A 16,913-nucleotide genomic window follows, 5' to 3' on the forward strand; every position below is an offset into this window, starting at 1 on the left:
CAATAATATAAAAATGAGTTTCAAATTTTGATAATTACAATTCTCATGAAATCTAACGTTAATTTTCAAATAATTTATCATTTATAATGAAATACAGATAGAGTTTTTCCATCATAAGCCATTTGTGTAATTTTAACTTAATTATTTTGGAGATATTATGAAACTTTCTTTATTCTAAGCTAATACTAAATGAGGGTGGCAACATTGTCAACAAACATGAATGACACATTTTTCTCATCTTTATCGTGTCTCTGTACTGTGTAAACTGAATAAAAATTCGATAATGGTGGACCGCTTAGGTAGGCTATTAGTTTTTATATTTGACATATAAGAAGGGCCCTTTTGCATTGTTTTCAACGTATTGAGTTATTTGTTATTCGTTAAGTGGATAATCGGTATCATTGTTTGTTCGCTTACTACTTTCCTTTGACGTCAAACTTTGATGCTGCACCACAATTGTACAAGATTGTTTTTCCTTTTTCAGTAAATAGTGAAGCCAATGCTAGAAGAATCGCTATGGTGGAAAACTGCTTCGGCAGTTCGGGACAGGTGTGTTTTTATATTTATTTACATAACTCTATAAAGTACGTAAAGAAAGTTTAAAACTTCACTACATTATATTCCCTTTTATCAACCGACAAACAGAGCAGATAAATTTTCAGTAAGTATGATTGGTGGGTTCGGTCAATGTTATCATTTTTATCAGCTTGATATATTTTTCATATATATTTTATGATTATGCTTAGTACACAAATTTAACTGATTTGTTTAAATAGTATAATAATATGGCTATTATTTTATATCCACTTGTTATGTAAAACTGCAACAAATGCTTTATTCCAAATTATTAACCATGATATTTAAACAACAAAGTTGCTTAGAACTTCAAAATATTTAAAAACCTTTATTTTGTGTAAGTGTAGTAAAAAAAAGTTAAAGATATGCTGTATGGGCTCAATTTCATTTGTTTGTTGATTTGACTATGTTCATAATAAATTAATAATAATAATTAATATATGTGTATTTTCACAGCCATTAGCAGAACAGGGCCGAGTGCTTGTAGGTGAAGGTGTCCTAACAAAAATGTGTCGGAAAAAGCCCAAAGCTCGTCAGTTTTTCCTATTCAATGACATACTTGTATATGGCAACATAGTAATAAACAAAAAGAAGTATAACAAACAACATGTTATACCTCTGGAGGAAGTCAAATTGGAATCACTAAAAGATGAAGGGCGTAAGTACTGTATTTATTATAAATAGAGCCAATGTTTGACTAACTCACCGAAATAGATTTGAACACCATATTTTGGTTTTTGTTTAGTAAAAAATAATCTCATATGCAAGTTTATTATTTTCATCTGATTGAAAGATCTAATAAGAAACAATTATAACAGTATATAATAATATTTATGAAATAATTACATCGTGGTCTAGGAGAATATAGGTCTCAGTGTATAATAAAATAATCTTCAGACGAAATATATATCAGCTACGAAGTATATTCTGTTAAGCTCTCTTAGGTTCAATAGTACTTGAATTTTTTTCTATATTTTGTCATAGAAATTGTCATCAAAGGATCTTAAAAGAGCCATGAAAATATTCTACTTAAGATCGCAATAATCCCTAATGTCTAGCAAGTTGAGGGTTCCTAATGCTGTAAGCCAGTAGATAAATTTAACTCGTTTTATATTTCCAACAATTTTTGTAAGATTAAATGATTATTACATCATTAATATATGTCTACTGTTAGGTATTATTTCTGCCTTTACACAAGATTTTTATCACTTTGATGCAAATTGATGAAACAAAATTAGAATCATGCTCAGCCAAGTAGCAACACAATTTACCACGGTGAAAGTTAAATAGCTATATTCAACTGATTATCTTGGCATTATATTATTATATCGTTCATTTCACATGGATCACATGAACCTCGTTTAAAAATTAAGTCGTTTTTTTCTAGAAGACTGACCAGGTTAAAAAAAAAAAAACGAATATTACAGGTTGTCTATACATGTTCTTTCACATGTTTTTTAAACTATTATTTTTTTATTAGTGTTAGGGATTAATATTAATTTAAAGTAAATCATTATCCCAGTTATTTGTGTTGATAAGCTTTACCTAATTCATTTTCCTTATTATTAATAATTTCTGTATATATAAACATATATATTAAATCTATGATGAACTTTTAATTTTGTTTAAACAATTAAATGGGTTAAAAAATTGCATAATTCATATACTAAAACTAACATTTTTAATTATTTTTGAATATCAACGGCACTATTATTATAAATAAACATGAGTAATCTGATACAATTGTTACAGAGTACATTCTGACCATACTTCCCATTCTTGATATATTTTTCATAATACATAATGAATAATCTGATGAAAAGTATGAAAATGTTCCTAATACATTTACAAAATGTTGAAGATATCATCCATGCCGATACTCCATTAACTTACAGTGGTTTTTTGTAGAGCCTATTTTTATTTCTGTCTTGTATTTTACTATACTGTCTTGCTCACTTTTGGACTAGGAACATAGCAATATAACATTTTTATGTGGAATTGATGAGTGGATTCTCACCTGGGCAGATACGCACAAAGCTTTATTACTCGTTAATTTTAATACAATGATATAAATAAAATTAGAATGTCTGGTTCCATTTCTTTCTCAAATTGTCTCATATAATTATATTTCTATCTTTTATAACACCAATATATTCACTAAAAGTGAGAATACAACAAAAAAACACCTAATTATGACTCGTTGTTGTGATGAATCACACAATATCATTATCACTTTTTCTATTTTAATGGCATTGATATTTATGTGGTTGAGTCAGTGAGTCAACTTTGAACTTATAAATATTTATATTAATTTTGCATACCACATATTTGTATAAAGGTTTACTGACACAGCTTATCTCAAGGGTAAATATATATACTAAATTCAAATAAATGTATCTATATGTAAAGAGGCAGTCAAAACAGTTATATTTATTTTTTTCTTTTGGTTGATATTGACGAGCTTTTGTGTTATCAACAAAAGAACCTGGAAAACTGAAAATTTCGAAACATGCAAACTGTTATGTGTGTGTGTTCTCATAATTTTTTTGGGATAATTATGGTCGAATTTTAATCACTGCGGAGATTTAATTTGTTAGTCAATGAAACAATTTAACCTTTACTTATATGATAAATTATTTATTTGTAGAACATAGATTTATATAGAGTTTTTTTTTTATAATTATTACTTTTTATTTTTATAACATTTATAATGACTAAATAAAACATTTTAAATTATTGTTTAATTTATATTTAATTTAAAGGGATATATTCGGGCTACATAAGGAACTCTCAATCAGAGATGCACATTTTAACTCTGATCTGAGCTTAAAATGTGCCTCTACAAGAGTTTTCATACAAATGTACAGTTTTTGATATAATTACAATGAATTAATCTAAAATTAAATATTTATTTTAGAATATCGCAATGGTTGGTTGATCCGGACTGCATCTAAATCTTTTGCTGTGTATGCTGCCACGGCAACAGAAAAAGAGGAATGGATGGCCCACATAGAGAAATGTATAGAGGACTTGCTAAGAAAGAGTAAGTGGTCACTTATATATAATTTTTAATTCACTTTGTTATATATATGACGTAAATTACTTTAATTATTGTATTGTTTTGCTGTCTTTATGTTAGTCGTCTCACTCACACTAAGACATCCTATTAACATTGTGTGTTGTGTTGACTAATGCACTCCGATGATTTTACGTGGGGGGACCATTTTTATTCGGACTGAATAATTTGGATATGATTTATATAAAGAGATTTCGTCATTTTACAAAAATGGATTGTTATGTGTTGTGGATTGAACATATTGATTCAGATTAATTTATTTTTAGTAATAATATTAATACGAAAGTTTGAATGGATTTTTGTGACTCATTCTTGCCAGAACGGCGGAATGGATCTAAATTAAAATTGGTAGGGACAATACAGCTTATAATCTGGAATAGGATATAGATTACTTTTTAGCCAGGAAAAAAATACCTAATACTTGTACCTCATAGGCGGACTAAGCCGCGGGCGGAAACTAGTATGCTATACGTAGCCTAATAATAAAACCTAGCTAAGAAAGTTTGTTGAATTATTATCATGTACATTATAAATTGGAAATATGAATAAGTATTTTAAATGTTTTTTTAGGTGGGAAACAACCACCATCAGAACATGCAGCAGTGTGGGTGCCAGACAATGAAGCCGCCATTTGCATGCACTGCAAGAAGACACAGTTCACTGTTCTTAACAGAAGGGTAAGTATTTGTTTTTTTCTCTCTATCTCAATCTCTTATTGCACTATTTATATTAGTTTTATTGCACTAGTAATTTTGATTTAATCATTATATTTTTTTACTGTCAGTATATTTTTAGAAATTATACTCTGTGCTTACAGTATTTGTGTAGGCTTAGTTTGAAATCAGTATCAGGAGCGTCGAAAACCAATTATGATACTTGCTCTTTATAACGTAAAGGATAAAAACGTTACAAAATATTTTCATAAAGTAACTTTTTTCTAGCATCACTGTCGCAAGTGTGGCTCGGTCGTGTGCGGGCCGTGCTCGTCCAAGCGGTACGTGCTGCGCGGGCAGAGCGAGAAGCCGCTCCGCGTGTGCCTGCAGTGCTACGACGAGCTCACCCGCGACCGCGCGCGCCCCGCGCAGCCGCCCGCGCCCAGTGAGTGCGCGCACGCTATACAAACACAATACTCGCGCGTTGGATATGCACGCATACATTGACACACATTACGCACGCGCACAGTACACTTGTACGCACACGTCCATTACCGGACACGTTGAATACGTGTTCACATCCACACACAAAGGCATATGCAATACTTTTCCAAGTACTAAATTCCAAACTATAATTAATATTCTCTTATAATGTGTTTTTCAGAAGTATCAGAAAATAACAATATACCTTAGAGGCCGTCCATTAATCACGTGACATTTTTCTTAGCATTTTTAATAATTAAGTGCACTTTTGTCGTTTATAAAGAAGACAAGATGAAATGGCGGTGTCGATTGCCGTTCAACTATCGTTCCAGTCAAACAAGTTTTAGTGAACACTTAATCATTTTCTATAAATCACTGACAACTTAATATCTACATGTCACTCAATACACTAAGGTTTTTGCAGCAACGCAACTTTTCTACTAATTTCTAACTTAACCTCACATCCGTGTCCCAGTGAAAGCTGAAATCACGGGTGCAGGTTCCGGCGGCGACTCCTCGGGAGACGACGACAGTGACGACGACGACGACCGAGTGCAGCCCGACCAGAAACATGACGAGGTGAGATATATATACCTACAGCATCACAAATACTCACTCATACAGCCTCAGAGTGTAAATTGGAAGCACTCACTATACCATATCCCAATCGAACAAGGAGTAAAGATAAACAAACCTGAATTTTACATATTCCATAATAAGATTCTTTATTCGGGTATTGGTAATTCGACGTATTCCCTTTAGGATGTGATAAGGACTGACTCTTTACGATAATTTTATGATAATATGTATCATGCAAAAGTGAACCATTTTTGAGTTATCACGTTTTTAGCTTCTTTCAAAATAAGTATAAAATGCTACTTATTTTATTTAAAAAAAAGTATCAATTTAAAAAAGGAAAAAGTTGTTATTTAAATATTGTTTGAGATTTTTTCCACAAAAATATCTTCAAAAAAAATCTTTATTAAAAAATCGTTATGAAACTTGTCTTGCAGATTATTTTAAGAACTTCACCGTTTTCTTAGTTCTCCTAAAATGTACAACTAGGAACTTATTTAAAAGCAACCGATAAAAAATGTCCAAACATGAAGCTGATGGAAAATTCGTATTCGAACATGAACGCATTCGGATTAAACATCGCTCTTTAAAATTCCCACAAAATGAACTAAAAACTCAATGTAAATAAAATAATAACCCTGTATATAGTACATCACTATTAAACTCGACCCTTTACTTCCAAAGGAAATTCAAGACTAATTTATTACCATAGATTATTCAATACCTCGACCAATTATATCGGAAAAAATGTCAAGATTGTTTATTTGTATTTACTCCTTCTGTATTTTAAATAGAATATACGTTTTGTACCACTCAACAACGATGTAACAACAATGACTGTACCAGTGTAGACATAGACTAACAATATACTGCTGCTTCTTTTAAAGGAAGCATTTCCAGCACCTTTGAGTCCATCAACACGATTATGTTAAATTTAAAACCAACTCTGGCCTGGATACAGCTTGATATCAGAGGAAAATGTACTTTTAATATTGTAACAGGGGCTGTATTAGCTACTGAAAGTTAATTAAATCAACTTAAATAGTGGTGTCACATAAAAATCATAACCACTTTAAATGATATTCTATCACTGAGGTGTAATGCTAGTTTCGTGTTCCGACCACACGTTAACACATTAAAGTTTTATCACTCTGCTTTTAAAATATGCTTATTTTTAGGGTTTTACAAGTTATAACGGTGTGAAAAACGGATTCGGAAATAAAGTCACAACAGTATAGTACATGTTGATATTGTGTAAGTCGAGCAAAATGCTAGATTAATCACGCTTTTTGATTTTTTGTTTGTATGGTTTTGTTCATGGTGTGTATTATTCCACGCGTTCGTGTTATGTGGGAACAAGTTCACCTCTCATTATCAATATGTTGTTACTTTTAATGTTATGTAGTTTGCTATTTGGTCGTTTTCATTAATTATAAACAAAAAAATCAAATAGATATTTTTTATGATCTTTTTTATACGGATTTTCATAATAAACCAGACCATTGTTTTAAATAATTATAATACGTGTTATTTTATTTAAACCTAAAGAACAGTAAGTTAGTCCTAATTTGTAAGTTGGATTGTATTTTTTACTAATCGTTTGAAGTGTTATTTTTTTTTATTACTTTTAATTGATTGCATAAACATTTGGCTCTTTCATGCCTATTCCCATTTTAATAAATGTCCTTAAATAACATTTTATTCAATTTAGTCAAATAACATTTTTGTTCTCCATAGTACTGATAAAAATAAAGTCCTTCTGGTTTGGAAATTTGAATAGTTGCTTTAGTGTTATGAGTTTTATTCCCACAATTAATCGTGTTATGTGTTTTTCCACTCACTGCCTAATGTATCCCTTTTTTAAAAGCCTTTATAGTAATTGTAACTCAACATAGACCTTCCAATAAATGAACTTCGGGTCCACGCTTAAAAGTATCCAAAATAAAATGTGAAAACAGAAACTGTCGATACACTTATTACAAGTTTAAAGTCGTCTGATATAAGAAACGGATAGGAAACTCGGTACTCTATTTTAACGCCACTAATGGGCGATGTCTATTTTACCAACCTGAAAATATGTCAAACCTTGTTAATTTTTAACCAGCTCCACGAAACTGATTAAGCTGCATGCATATAATATTGGTGTCATACAGTCTAGTATACTATATTTAATTCGGTTGAATATGTGGATTACATAAAATCTTATTTACAAAAAGGTTTTTAAACATAAATATATTCTTATAAATATAGTAGTTTATTGTAGTTTCTATATAAATGTCGACAAATTAAAAATAAATAACAAATAAAACCTTCATTCAAAACTACATAAGCTTATAAATTGTTACACGCAAGATTAAGCTGTATAATGATGATCTAAGACATAAATTAATATGTATTAGTTTGTCTATTGTCATATTCACACCCACGCTTATATAACTCACTACACTTTTTTATAAATTTTCTGTAAGACCCGATGTCCGTTTGTTGGGAGGCCAGTACTACTAATAAAATCGAAATATTTTTTGCAGCCAAAGTTCTACAGTGACGGTGAAAAGACTGAAGAAACTAATAACCATTCGTCCAAGGATACCAAGTAAAGAAATAAGCAACAATGTCCCAGTACAGGATATGTAATTTACATAAATTATTATAATTTTACACTTTAGTAATAATATTGCCGTGGGCTACGTCGTTATGAAAATGCAACCCAAAAGCTTCATTCTAATATACACAGAATTAATTAAATTAAAAGAAATAACAGATAATATAAAATATAATCATATCAGCCACAGATTATGTTACTGTCTGCCAATATACAGAAGAAAAAAATGATTTTTATTAAGAATAATGATTTATTGAATAGATCATATTATAATATAGTATTATTTGGTAAAAAATATGAAAAAGACAGAGGATATAATAAAAGTTATTTATCTTATATGATTTGGTCGGTATGTAGAAGTGTTTGTGGTAAGTTTTTTTAAAGTAAATTTATGTGGTTATTTTTAATAAACTACGTATTAATAATAACATCGTAGTGTCTATTAGTGTATGTGATATCATCACCGAAATGAACACCGAGATGGCCTTCTACTTTAACATTAGATAGAATTTTCTATGTATTTTATAAATCCAGTGAGTTCAACCGATATAATATATTTTTATATAAAAAATCATTTCAATAACATTTTTTCTAGATGTAAATAAATATAAAATGCTAAACAGCTTTAAAACGCTCAAATATATTCTGAACGGGCATCGTTTCTAATTTAATTCATATTATTTATTTACTTTATGTTTACACTTGTGAGTTTCGCTCATAAAACTATGCTATTAATATATATTAAAGTAAAGTTATGTTATAATGTTGAACAACTTTGTTATAAACAGATTATGGCCTTTTTTCATGAAAATGAAGGTTTTTTATAAATGCACAACTTAATTTTGAAATGACAACTTACAGAATGACATAAAGTAAGTTCTAATTGTAATCTCATAATATATCAAGGCAATCAGGTAAATAAATTTGTTAGATTTGAAGCAATTTTATATCAGGATAAACAAATTGGTAAGTATGAATATTATATGAAACTCGTAGGTTTTTCCAATGACTAACCCCTCAAATATGTTGACTGTGTTGAATTGTTCAATATTCAGGGATATTAGACATATCACAATACAAAATAAATCAAATTTATATAATCCTTTACAAGCATTTATCTAACTTAATTTATTAAACCAGTTGAACTAACTGATTGAGCTGAAATTTTGCATACACCTGTTGGTATACTATACTAATATTCATTTATTTTAATACATGAACAACATTTTTATTTTGGATAATTTTGAAACTAATATTTGAACTAAAATTAGTCACTACAATTTGTTTGATTTAATTTTATGTCATGTGGAATTAAAGGTTTGGTTATCTAATCTATTGATAATAATAAAATCGAAACAACACAAGTGTAAACATTACCAATCATGGTTCTAACACATTAACATTGCTGAGCTTAGACAAACACATTCGATTCGAATTAAAGCAATTTCGATCGTCTTCTATCAACTTTGATCGCGTCCAATCAAATACTTATGACATACATTTTGGTGTTACAAGCGAATACGTCGATCGATGTGCAAGTTGTCTAGGTCCGGTGGTTAGGCTTAGTCATTTATGTCAATACATATTTAATACTTTACATGAGTTAGCCTATTATATTATAAACTTTTTAATATAGTTCATATTTTGCTATTACGATTGTTGAATTTTATTATATGGTTTACATAATGTATGTAGTTTAAATTGCATTCATTTATAAATCGTTTATGTAATATTTTGTATGTATATTAGGAAAAATAGTAAGTAAGAGGTGCATTGATTATATTATGTATATTGTTTCGTATGAAACCGTTACATTATTAATTTAAGGTATTTTTTCATATTAGATATAGTTTGTTTGAAAAAATTTGTTCGCAAAAATTCTAAAATAAGGTCACGGTTTAATTATTTATAATCATAACATAGGCCTAAAATGTTAACACGTCGAGAGCGTACTGTTACTGTTATTTTTCGAAAAACTAAGCGAAATATAACATTATTGTTTAATATTCGGTTGACAAATATACAATAATATTTTTTATCTTTGATTTTTATTTAATACCCATCAGAACATTGATTCAAAATTTTGACTAATTTATGATTTTTATTATGGAATGGAATGGAATGGAAATGGAATTTCGTAAAAAAAGCAATTTGAATGTCGGCGAAATTATAATCGGAACTTTGAATTAAAATATCTAATTCTAGTTTATTTATTTAAGACCTCATTGAAATGGTCAGAATTATAAATTATTCGTTCAAAAACATAACATTAATAAAGTGCAAGTTTCGCAACACAGTCGTCCAAAGTTTGTGAGATCTTATGTAAAACCAAGTCAGTTATTTTGTATCTATGGATACACCAGTTCAACAGAATTGGTGATTCAAAATTTGATATTTGTGGGTTTTGAAAACACCTTGGAATTTTTATGGTCGGTGAGTAAGTAACAAAATTAAAGAACTTAAACTGGCGAGTTTATAATTTTTGTTTAAATATTATATAATTTGGGAACATAGCTAGTCTTCATATGTCCTATTCAATACTGAAAATTCAGGCTTCTTGTTTTGTCCAAAACCAAGTTACAGGTTCGAATTGCCCTGATTGGCTTCCAAGAAAAGGATGTTACGGCTGTGTAAAACCTGGCGTGGGAACTGCCGTGCCCATATAAGAATAAATCTTTCAGAATCGATTTCCAATAAAAAAAACACTACACATATTTTTCGACTCTACTTTTATTGTTATAAAAAGTAATTTAAATAAGGATTTAGGTATAATACTTTTTTTACTTTGACATAGTAAATGATTGACAATTGTACTTATACTAAAAAAAAAAAAAAAAATTATCTTAATAAAAATAAATTTATTTTTGGACATAAACTTTATATATCTTGGCCTTTGTTAACTTATCGTAAAAAAGAGTGACGAAACATAAATTTAAATTATACATACGAATTGCCTTTGTTAATTAAATTTAAGTCTATTATCTTAGGTGTTTAATTATGAATTTCTATTTGATCAAACTAGCATTCTAATTTACATATATTCTTAGTGTCTTAGCTCGCAGTATTCGCAGCAAGTTCAAACCATTGCCTCAAGGCGTCTCCCAAAACCGTTGGTAAAGCACTCATGTCCCGTAGTATAAGGTAAAATGGGAACGGGAATGTGTCCAAATACGATACGAATCCTGAAAATGTGTTGGTGACTGGATCCAAGAGCGGCCGCCTGATGTCCATTATCGAATCCTAAAAATAATAAACAGACAAATGAAACTTAGAGCCGGAAATGTTTTAAATTTTCTTTTTAATAAGAGAAAGAAATTTTACTCTCGTCAAAAAAAATCATTTCAAAATCTGTATCACAAGTAAATGATTGAAATATTATAAAATATGAATTGATGTGTTAGGTTTTTATTCCAATTAATAATTTAAACATATCATCGAATTCTCACCTTGTTATCAGGGTTGTCGATAATCACGTATACCAAAAATATACCCTGTTGTCTCGCCCGTCTAACAGCTTGTATGACTCTCGTTTCTCCTTCAGAAAATATTCCTCTACCGTCGCTGACTACGACCAGTAACTTCGCATTAAAGGCGTCACTTCTCACAGACTGCTGGTCGAACATGACTGTACAGAAATCTAATAATTGGGCTATTTTTGTCTTCGTCTGTTCAAAGCGTAATTTTTCCAAAATCTTCGCGCCGGAATGTTCTGAGAATTGTTCCGTGAACGGATGTAATAAGTTCGGTTTCTCGCCGAAACTTAACACTGCTAGGTCGCCTGACTCGAGGAGATTCAATGCCTGATTAAAATATAAATAAAATTATTTTCACATGATTAATGTAACGTATACGTATACAGTAGTAGTACATTCGTTTAAGTCATAAGATGAACATATACAGGGTCATTGGTAATTCGACGTAATCTCCTTAGGAGGTGATAGGATAAGTATAATAATTGCATGTGTTAAAAATTTCAAATAATTTATTAGGCGAAATGAATTTATATTTAACATGGTAATATTGTATATGTTGACCTGGGAAACTAAAGCTAAACTCTCAAAGGCCAGCTCTTTGCTCCTGTTGTCAGACATCGAGCTGGAGTCGTCGATAGCGATAGCAATCTTGTATTCTCGCTTGGCGGGTTTCGTCCGGCGCAACCAGATGCGGTCCTTACGGAAGTGCGACGCAATGTACGGGATCACACGTCGCATGTTGATCGCACGACCGGTTCGGAAATCACCTGAAATATCATTTTGAATGTTTTACATATGACTTATTTATATGCAGTTATTACTTTTACACACACACACACATATATATATATATATATATATATATATATATATATATATATATATATGCATGTAGAAGTAATAACTGCATTGTTATAAGTCTGTGTTTAATTGACTATACAATATAGTATATTGTACAGGTAAGTACTCTATATATTTATATAACCCACACAGAAAGAATGTATTCAATACAAACTATATAAAGATAATAAGATTCATATGTTTTGGTCTGATTTATATCTGGTATGATTAAACACACAGGTGAACACACATACAAGTTACAAACACACACACTAAATAAATAGTGCAGGCGCCACGTACCGGCTCTCCGGGAGCGGCCGGTGGGCTCGAGCACGAGGCGCAGGCGCTCGCACAGCGCGCGAGCCGCGTCGGCGGAGTCGCGCCACACGCCGCGCCACGCGCCCGCCGCGCCCGCCGCGCCCGCGCCGCCCGCGCCGCCCTGCCCGCCGCCGCGCTCCAGCCACTGCCGGACGCTCAGATACTCCTCGACCGTGATGTCCTCCGCATGTTGCTGTGTTTCCTCTAGTCTAGAATATCATCATTTATTTTTGTGAGCAAATAGTTTGATGTAAGTTTATTTTAAATGCGCCGTTAATCTGTAGACTATATTGTAAGGCGATTTCGAGTCGAGTCAAAGAAAATTTAATGGGTCTTCATTTAGCTGTTAAGAAATACTCTGTCGCATGAACTCTTGCCATCTCATCAGACTATGAGTCTGAGGCTATAAACCGGGTGTCCTTATACTTCTGTATTATGATATCTTCTGTGTAGCTAGTTAGCCTTTAGGATAGAATGGTGCCACCATTGGCCGAAAGGTCAAACGTCTCTTGATTAATATATAAATAACTTAACTTACTTAGTATGGTAAGTAGTCTCCCTTCCCCTCGGTACATTTACTGTTAATATTTTATCTCCTTCCACTTCGATACCGGTTTCGCCGGTAGCTTCCTCGCCGCCGTCTTGCTTATTTCCAGTTTTGTCTTTATCTTTGTCTGTGCCATCTTTCATTTTCTCTGATTTAATTTCTTCCGATTTCTCTACCTGTAAATTTAAAGTTTTTGCCTTATGATAGGGAAAATCCAACAGGATTTTGTTTGGTATTTTTTACGAATACGCACGATTCCGAATTAAAAGAGATGTGCAACTGGTAAAAGATGGCTATCGGAAAATATATTTTAACCTGAATATCTTCATCGTCTACATCCATCGGAACTTCTTCATCTTCTTTTAATTTTTCAGATTCTTCATCTTCTTGCTGCATTGTAGGCTGTTCATCCGCTTGTTCTTTTGTCGCAGCATCAACCACCTAAAAATTAATAGAAACAGTATAAATTAATCGTATTTAGTTCCCCATTCAGTAAGAATGGATAATATTTCTTAGAATGTCATTACCCAAAAGAGATGTTTACCATTTCCCATCAACTGCATCATATTTCATCCGTGCGACTTCTTGATTATTACATTTTTTTGTTATTGTTGATTATAAAATTATTTTGTTATAATACTATAGAATTCGGAATTTAAAAAAAACGATCCAATTAGACCAAACCAATCCTCAGTAAGTAATATATTTGTATTGCAAGTTGAATTATTTACCTGAAGGTCATCTTTCTTCGCTTGTTTAACATGTTGGTAAGCGTCTGCTTCTTGATCTTTGTCTTGTTCGGGTTCAACGCCTTCTTCTGCATCCTCCTGTTCTACATTTAATGTGTGTGCTTTCTTATGTTTCTGTTCATTGACATCACCTTTATATGAAAAATAAAAAAATAACAATTAAAAAAATGTTAAATTATAAAAGAGATGAATCAATTAAATCGACTTTATTCTGAGATAGCATACCGAGTGTTCGTTCTTGATCGGTTTTACCCGGTTTGTTCTCAAATCTCTTTTGATTGTCTTGCGATCTCTCTGCTCTTGCCGCTTGCTTTTCACCACGATGTCCTTTATCACTTTTATCTAATTCAGATCTTCCCGTGGACTGTATATCTTCACCTACTTGTTCTTGAGCTTGTTCCTGTGTTAATTGTAATGGCATTATTATGTATGTGGCAAGTAAAGGCCGAGATGGCCCAGTGGTTAGAACGCGTGCATCTCATAGATGATTGCGGGTTTAAACCCAGTCAAGCACCACTTCTCTCATGTGCTTAATTTGTATTTCCAATTCATCTTGTGCACGGCAGTGAAGGAAAACATCGTGAGGAAACCTACATGTGTCCAATTTCAACGAAAATCTGCCACGTGTGTATCCACCAACCCGCATTGGAGCAACGTGGTGGAATATGCTCCAAAACCTTCCCCTCAAAGGGTTTCAAAAATTAATAGGCTGTTAATGTTGATTAGTGTTGTTGTATGTTGAAATGTTATTATAATTACATATAAATTATGTTAACGATAGTCAGTTTCTAGTAAATTTCTGCGACTGCACCAGTCTCAAGGGAACTAACAAACAAAGCAAAACATATTAGAATTTCTGTAGCTTAATTGTTATAATCAGTTGGAAGTGTAAATTCGACACGACTGGAAAGATTTCAGGTGCAGTACCAACGGCTATACTTGCTTTTCTCGGAGTTACAAAATATTTTATTGTAGCCAAATGATATAAATGACTAGATATATTAATATTAAATATTTTGACAATTTTTGAGGTAAAGGAAATATATATTAACTTACATATGGCGCTGCATCTTCGTCTTTAGCTTGTTCAGTGTTAGTCTCAACATTATCATTCGTTCCTCTTTCCATTTCTGCGTTTTCCACCTTATCTTCAGCAGAAGCATCATCATTTGAAGGGTTAGCTTGTGGATTAGCTTCGTGTTGTTTATCTTGCTTCTCATCCTCTTCATCAATACTGTCAGGATTCTTTGGCAGGTTTTCATCTTCCTTAGATTCTGGTTCATTTTCATCCGGTCCCATTTCAGGTTCAGGTTCCTTGTCTGGGTTTTCTTCATCCACTTTAGTATTATCATTTGGTTCGTCTACATCATCGGTTTCGTTATTTTCCTTTGACTTATCATCTTCATCGTTTTGTTCCGGGTTTTCTTTATTCTATAATATTAAATAAAACGATGTTATATACCAACTAAAATTTTAAGATTTCTCTAAATGATTTAAATTGTATAATAAACAAATTTCATTTATGGAAATTACTATTCATAATATTTTGATTCTTTTCACGTAATATCGATACATTTAACTATGATAAATATAAAGTCAATTGTCTTTATATATAACGAAGACAGACATAATTTAAACGAATTAGAAACAAAAAAAAATATATATATAGTTTCATTATTAACTAATTATAAATTTATGTATAAACTGAATCTCTATCATCAATCATCATCATTACATCACATCCATAAGTATCGCTTGAATTATTATATAACAGAATCTGTTTTAATATGTTTAATAGGTTACCAGTTATAGATAATATTAAATAAAAGAAGTCAGTCATAGCAGTCAGAATGAATGCGAATCGTTGTTATTTCTATGACTTTTGCTCAGTCATCTTCGAAACACACAGTTAATCAATAATTACAATTGTAACAACAGTTCTAAAAATCGTCAAACACTTTTTAAATACGTTGCAACAAGAATTTATTGATTACAACGATTTCAGTGTGTCGAGCTAAATTAGCGTCTAATCCGTCATTAAATATTTACCAACTGAAATTTATAACAATGTTATGTATATTAATGATATATTTATAAAATAACTTATGATTGTTAATGTATTGGGTTACGAGTCAAGTACGTACCTGTTCCTCACTGTCATCTGCTTCACCATTTTCTTCATCACTAGACACTTCAAGACCGTCTCTATTCCCCTTTTCCTCTTTTTCCTTACTTTCCTCCTCCTCTTGTATTGTTTCTTTCATTGTATCGATTTCAAATGGATTTTCCGTTTCTGTTTCACCATCCTTGAATTTCAACGATTTATATATTTAATACTATTAAAATAGTAGTATTACTCTAAACACTTCCACTATAACTAAAACTTTTAAAAAAATGGGTCACGTGATGGTACATGGTCACTACCATAGACGATGGCGTTGTAAGATATATTAAACATACTTACAACGCCGATTCGCCACCAACCTTGAGAGCTAAGATGTCAGGTCTCTTGTGCCTGTAGTTACAGTGGCTCACTCTAAATTCAAGCCGAAACACAACAATACTGAGTACTGCTGTTTGGCGTTTGAATATATGATGAGTGATATCTACCCAGACGGACTTGCACAAAGCCCTACCATAAAGTAAATCTATGTTTAAGCATTTGTAACAGATATATTTCAAAATTCAAACCTCACCTTGTCATCGTCCCCATCTTCACCATCCACATTCATGTTATCCGGCATTTCGAAGTCTTCCGGTTCAGGTAGTTGTTGTTCGTTACCATGATATGGATCAATCTATAATATTAAAAAACCAACAACATTTATAAATATATAAACGCGTTGATACGTTCAGTATTGATTATTTCGGATATGTCATATCTATCTATATAATGTATTTTTAAAATATTAATATAGTTTTACCCCCCAACCTAACTGTAGGGTAGGGGTAAAACTGTTTGTTATTTGATTCTAATCAAAAGATATACAAATATTAGGTACAGATTGTAATGTAGACCG

At 31.5% G+C, this 16,913-nt stretch overlaps 2 protein-coding genes across 3 annotated transcripts in view; one reads left to right on the plus strand and one right to left on the minus strand.

The window, feature by feature from the left end:
• The first annotated feature begins 184 nt into the window (after positions 1-184).
• Positions 185-10,004, plus strand: LOC113399524 (pleckstrin homology domain-containing family F member 2). Of its 2 annotated transcripts, XM_026638679.2 has the most exons (9): positions 185-299; positions 485-549; positions 1,033-1,234; positions 3,494-3,619; positions 4,223-4,329; positions 4,594-4,750; positions 5,264-5,367; positions 6,543-6,618; positions 7,893-10,004. In XM_026638679.2, the coding sequence occupies exons 1-8, from the start codon at positions 221-223 to the stop codon at positions 6,600-6,602; spliced, it is 900 nt and encodes a 299-aa protein (XP_026494464.1). In that variant the 5' UTR covers positions 185-220; the 3' UTR covers positions 6,603-6,618; positions 7,893-10,004. The 2 variants fall into 2 exon arrangements, with proteins under 2 accessions (XP_026494464.1, XP_026494456.1); XM_026638671.2 differs by lacking the exon at positions 6,543-6,618.
• An 806-nt stretch (positions 10,005-10,810) lies between these two features.
• LOC113399109 (midasin) overlaps positions 10,811-16,913 on the minus strand; it is a 29,599-nt gene continuing 23,496 nt past the window's right edge. The window contains exons 31-41 of the mRNA XM_026638151.2: positions 16,590-16,691; positions 16,038-16,199; positions 14,950-15,324; positions 14,119-14,293; positions 13,876-14,024; positions 13,460-13,585; positions 13,136-13,320; positions 12,580-12,806; positions 12,001-12,206; positions 11,413-11,766; positions 10,811-11,206 (exon numbers count right to left, since the gene is read on the minus strand). Coding sequence (XP_026493936.2) covers positions 11,018-11,206; positions 11,413-11,766; positions 12,001-12,206; positions 12,580-12,806; positions 13,136-13,320; positions 13,460-13,585; positions 13,876-14,024; positions 14,119-14,293; positions 14,950-15,324; positions 16,038-16,199; positions 16,590-16,691 — 2,250 coding nt within the window. The 3' untranslated portion in view covers positions 10,811-11,017. The remainder of the gene's footprint in view (positions 11,207-11,412; positions 11,767-12,000; positions 12,207-12,579; positions 12,807-13,135; positions 13,321-13,459; positions 13,586-13,875; positions 14,025-14,118; positions 14,294-14,949; positions 15,325-16,037; positions 16,200-16,589; positions 16,692-16,913) is intronic.

The sequence above is a fragment of the Vanessa tameamea genome, chromosome 18 (genome assembly GCF_037043105.1).
Source record: "Vanessa tameamea isolate UH-Manoa-2023 chromosome 18, ilVanTame1 primary haplotype, whole genome shotgun sequence".
In the NCBI taxonomy this organism is placed as follows: Eukaryota; Metazoa; Arthropoda; class Insecta; order Lepidoptera; family Nymphalidae; genus Vanessa; species Vanessa tameamea.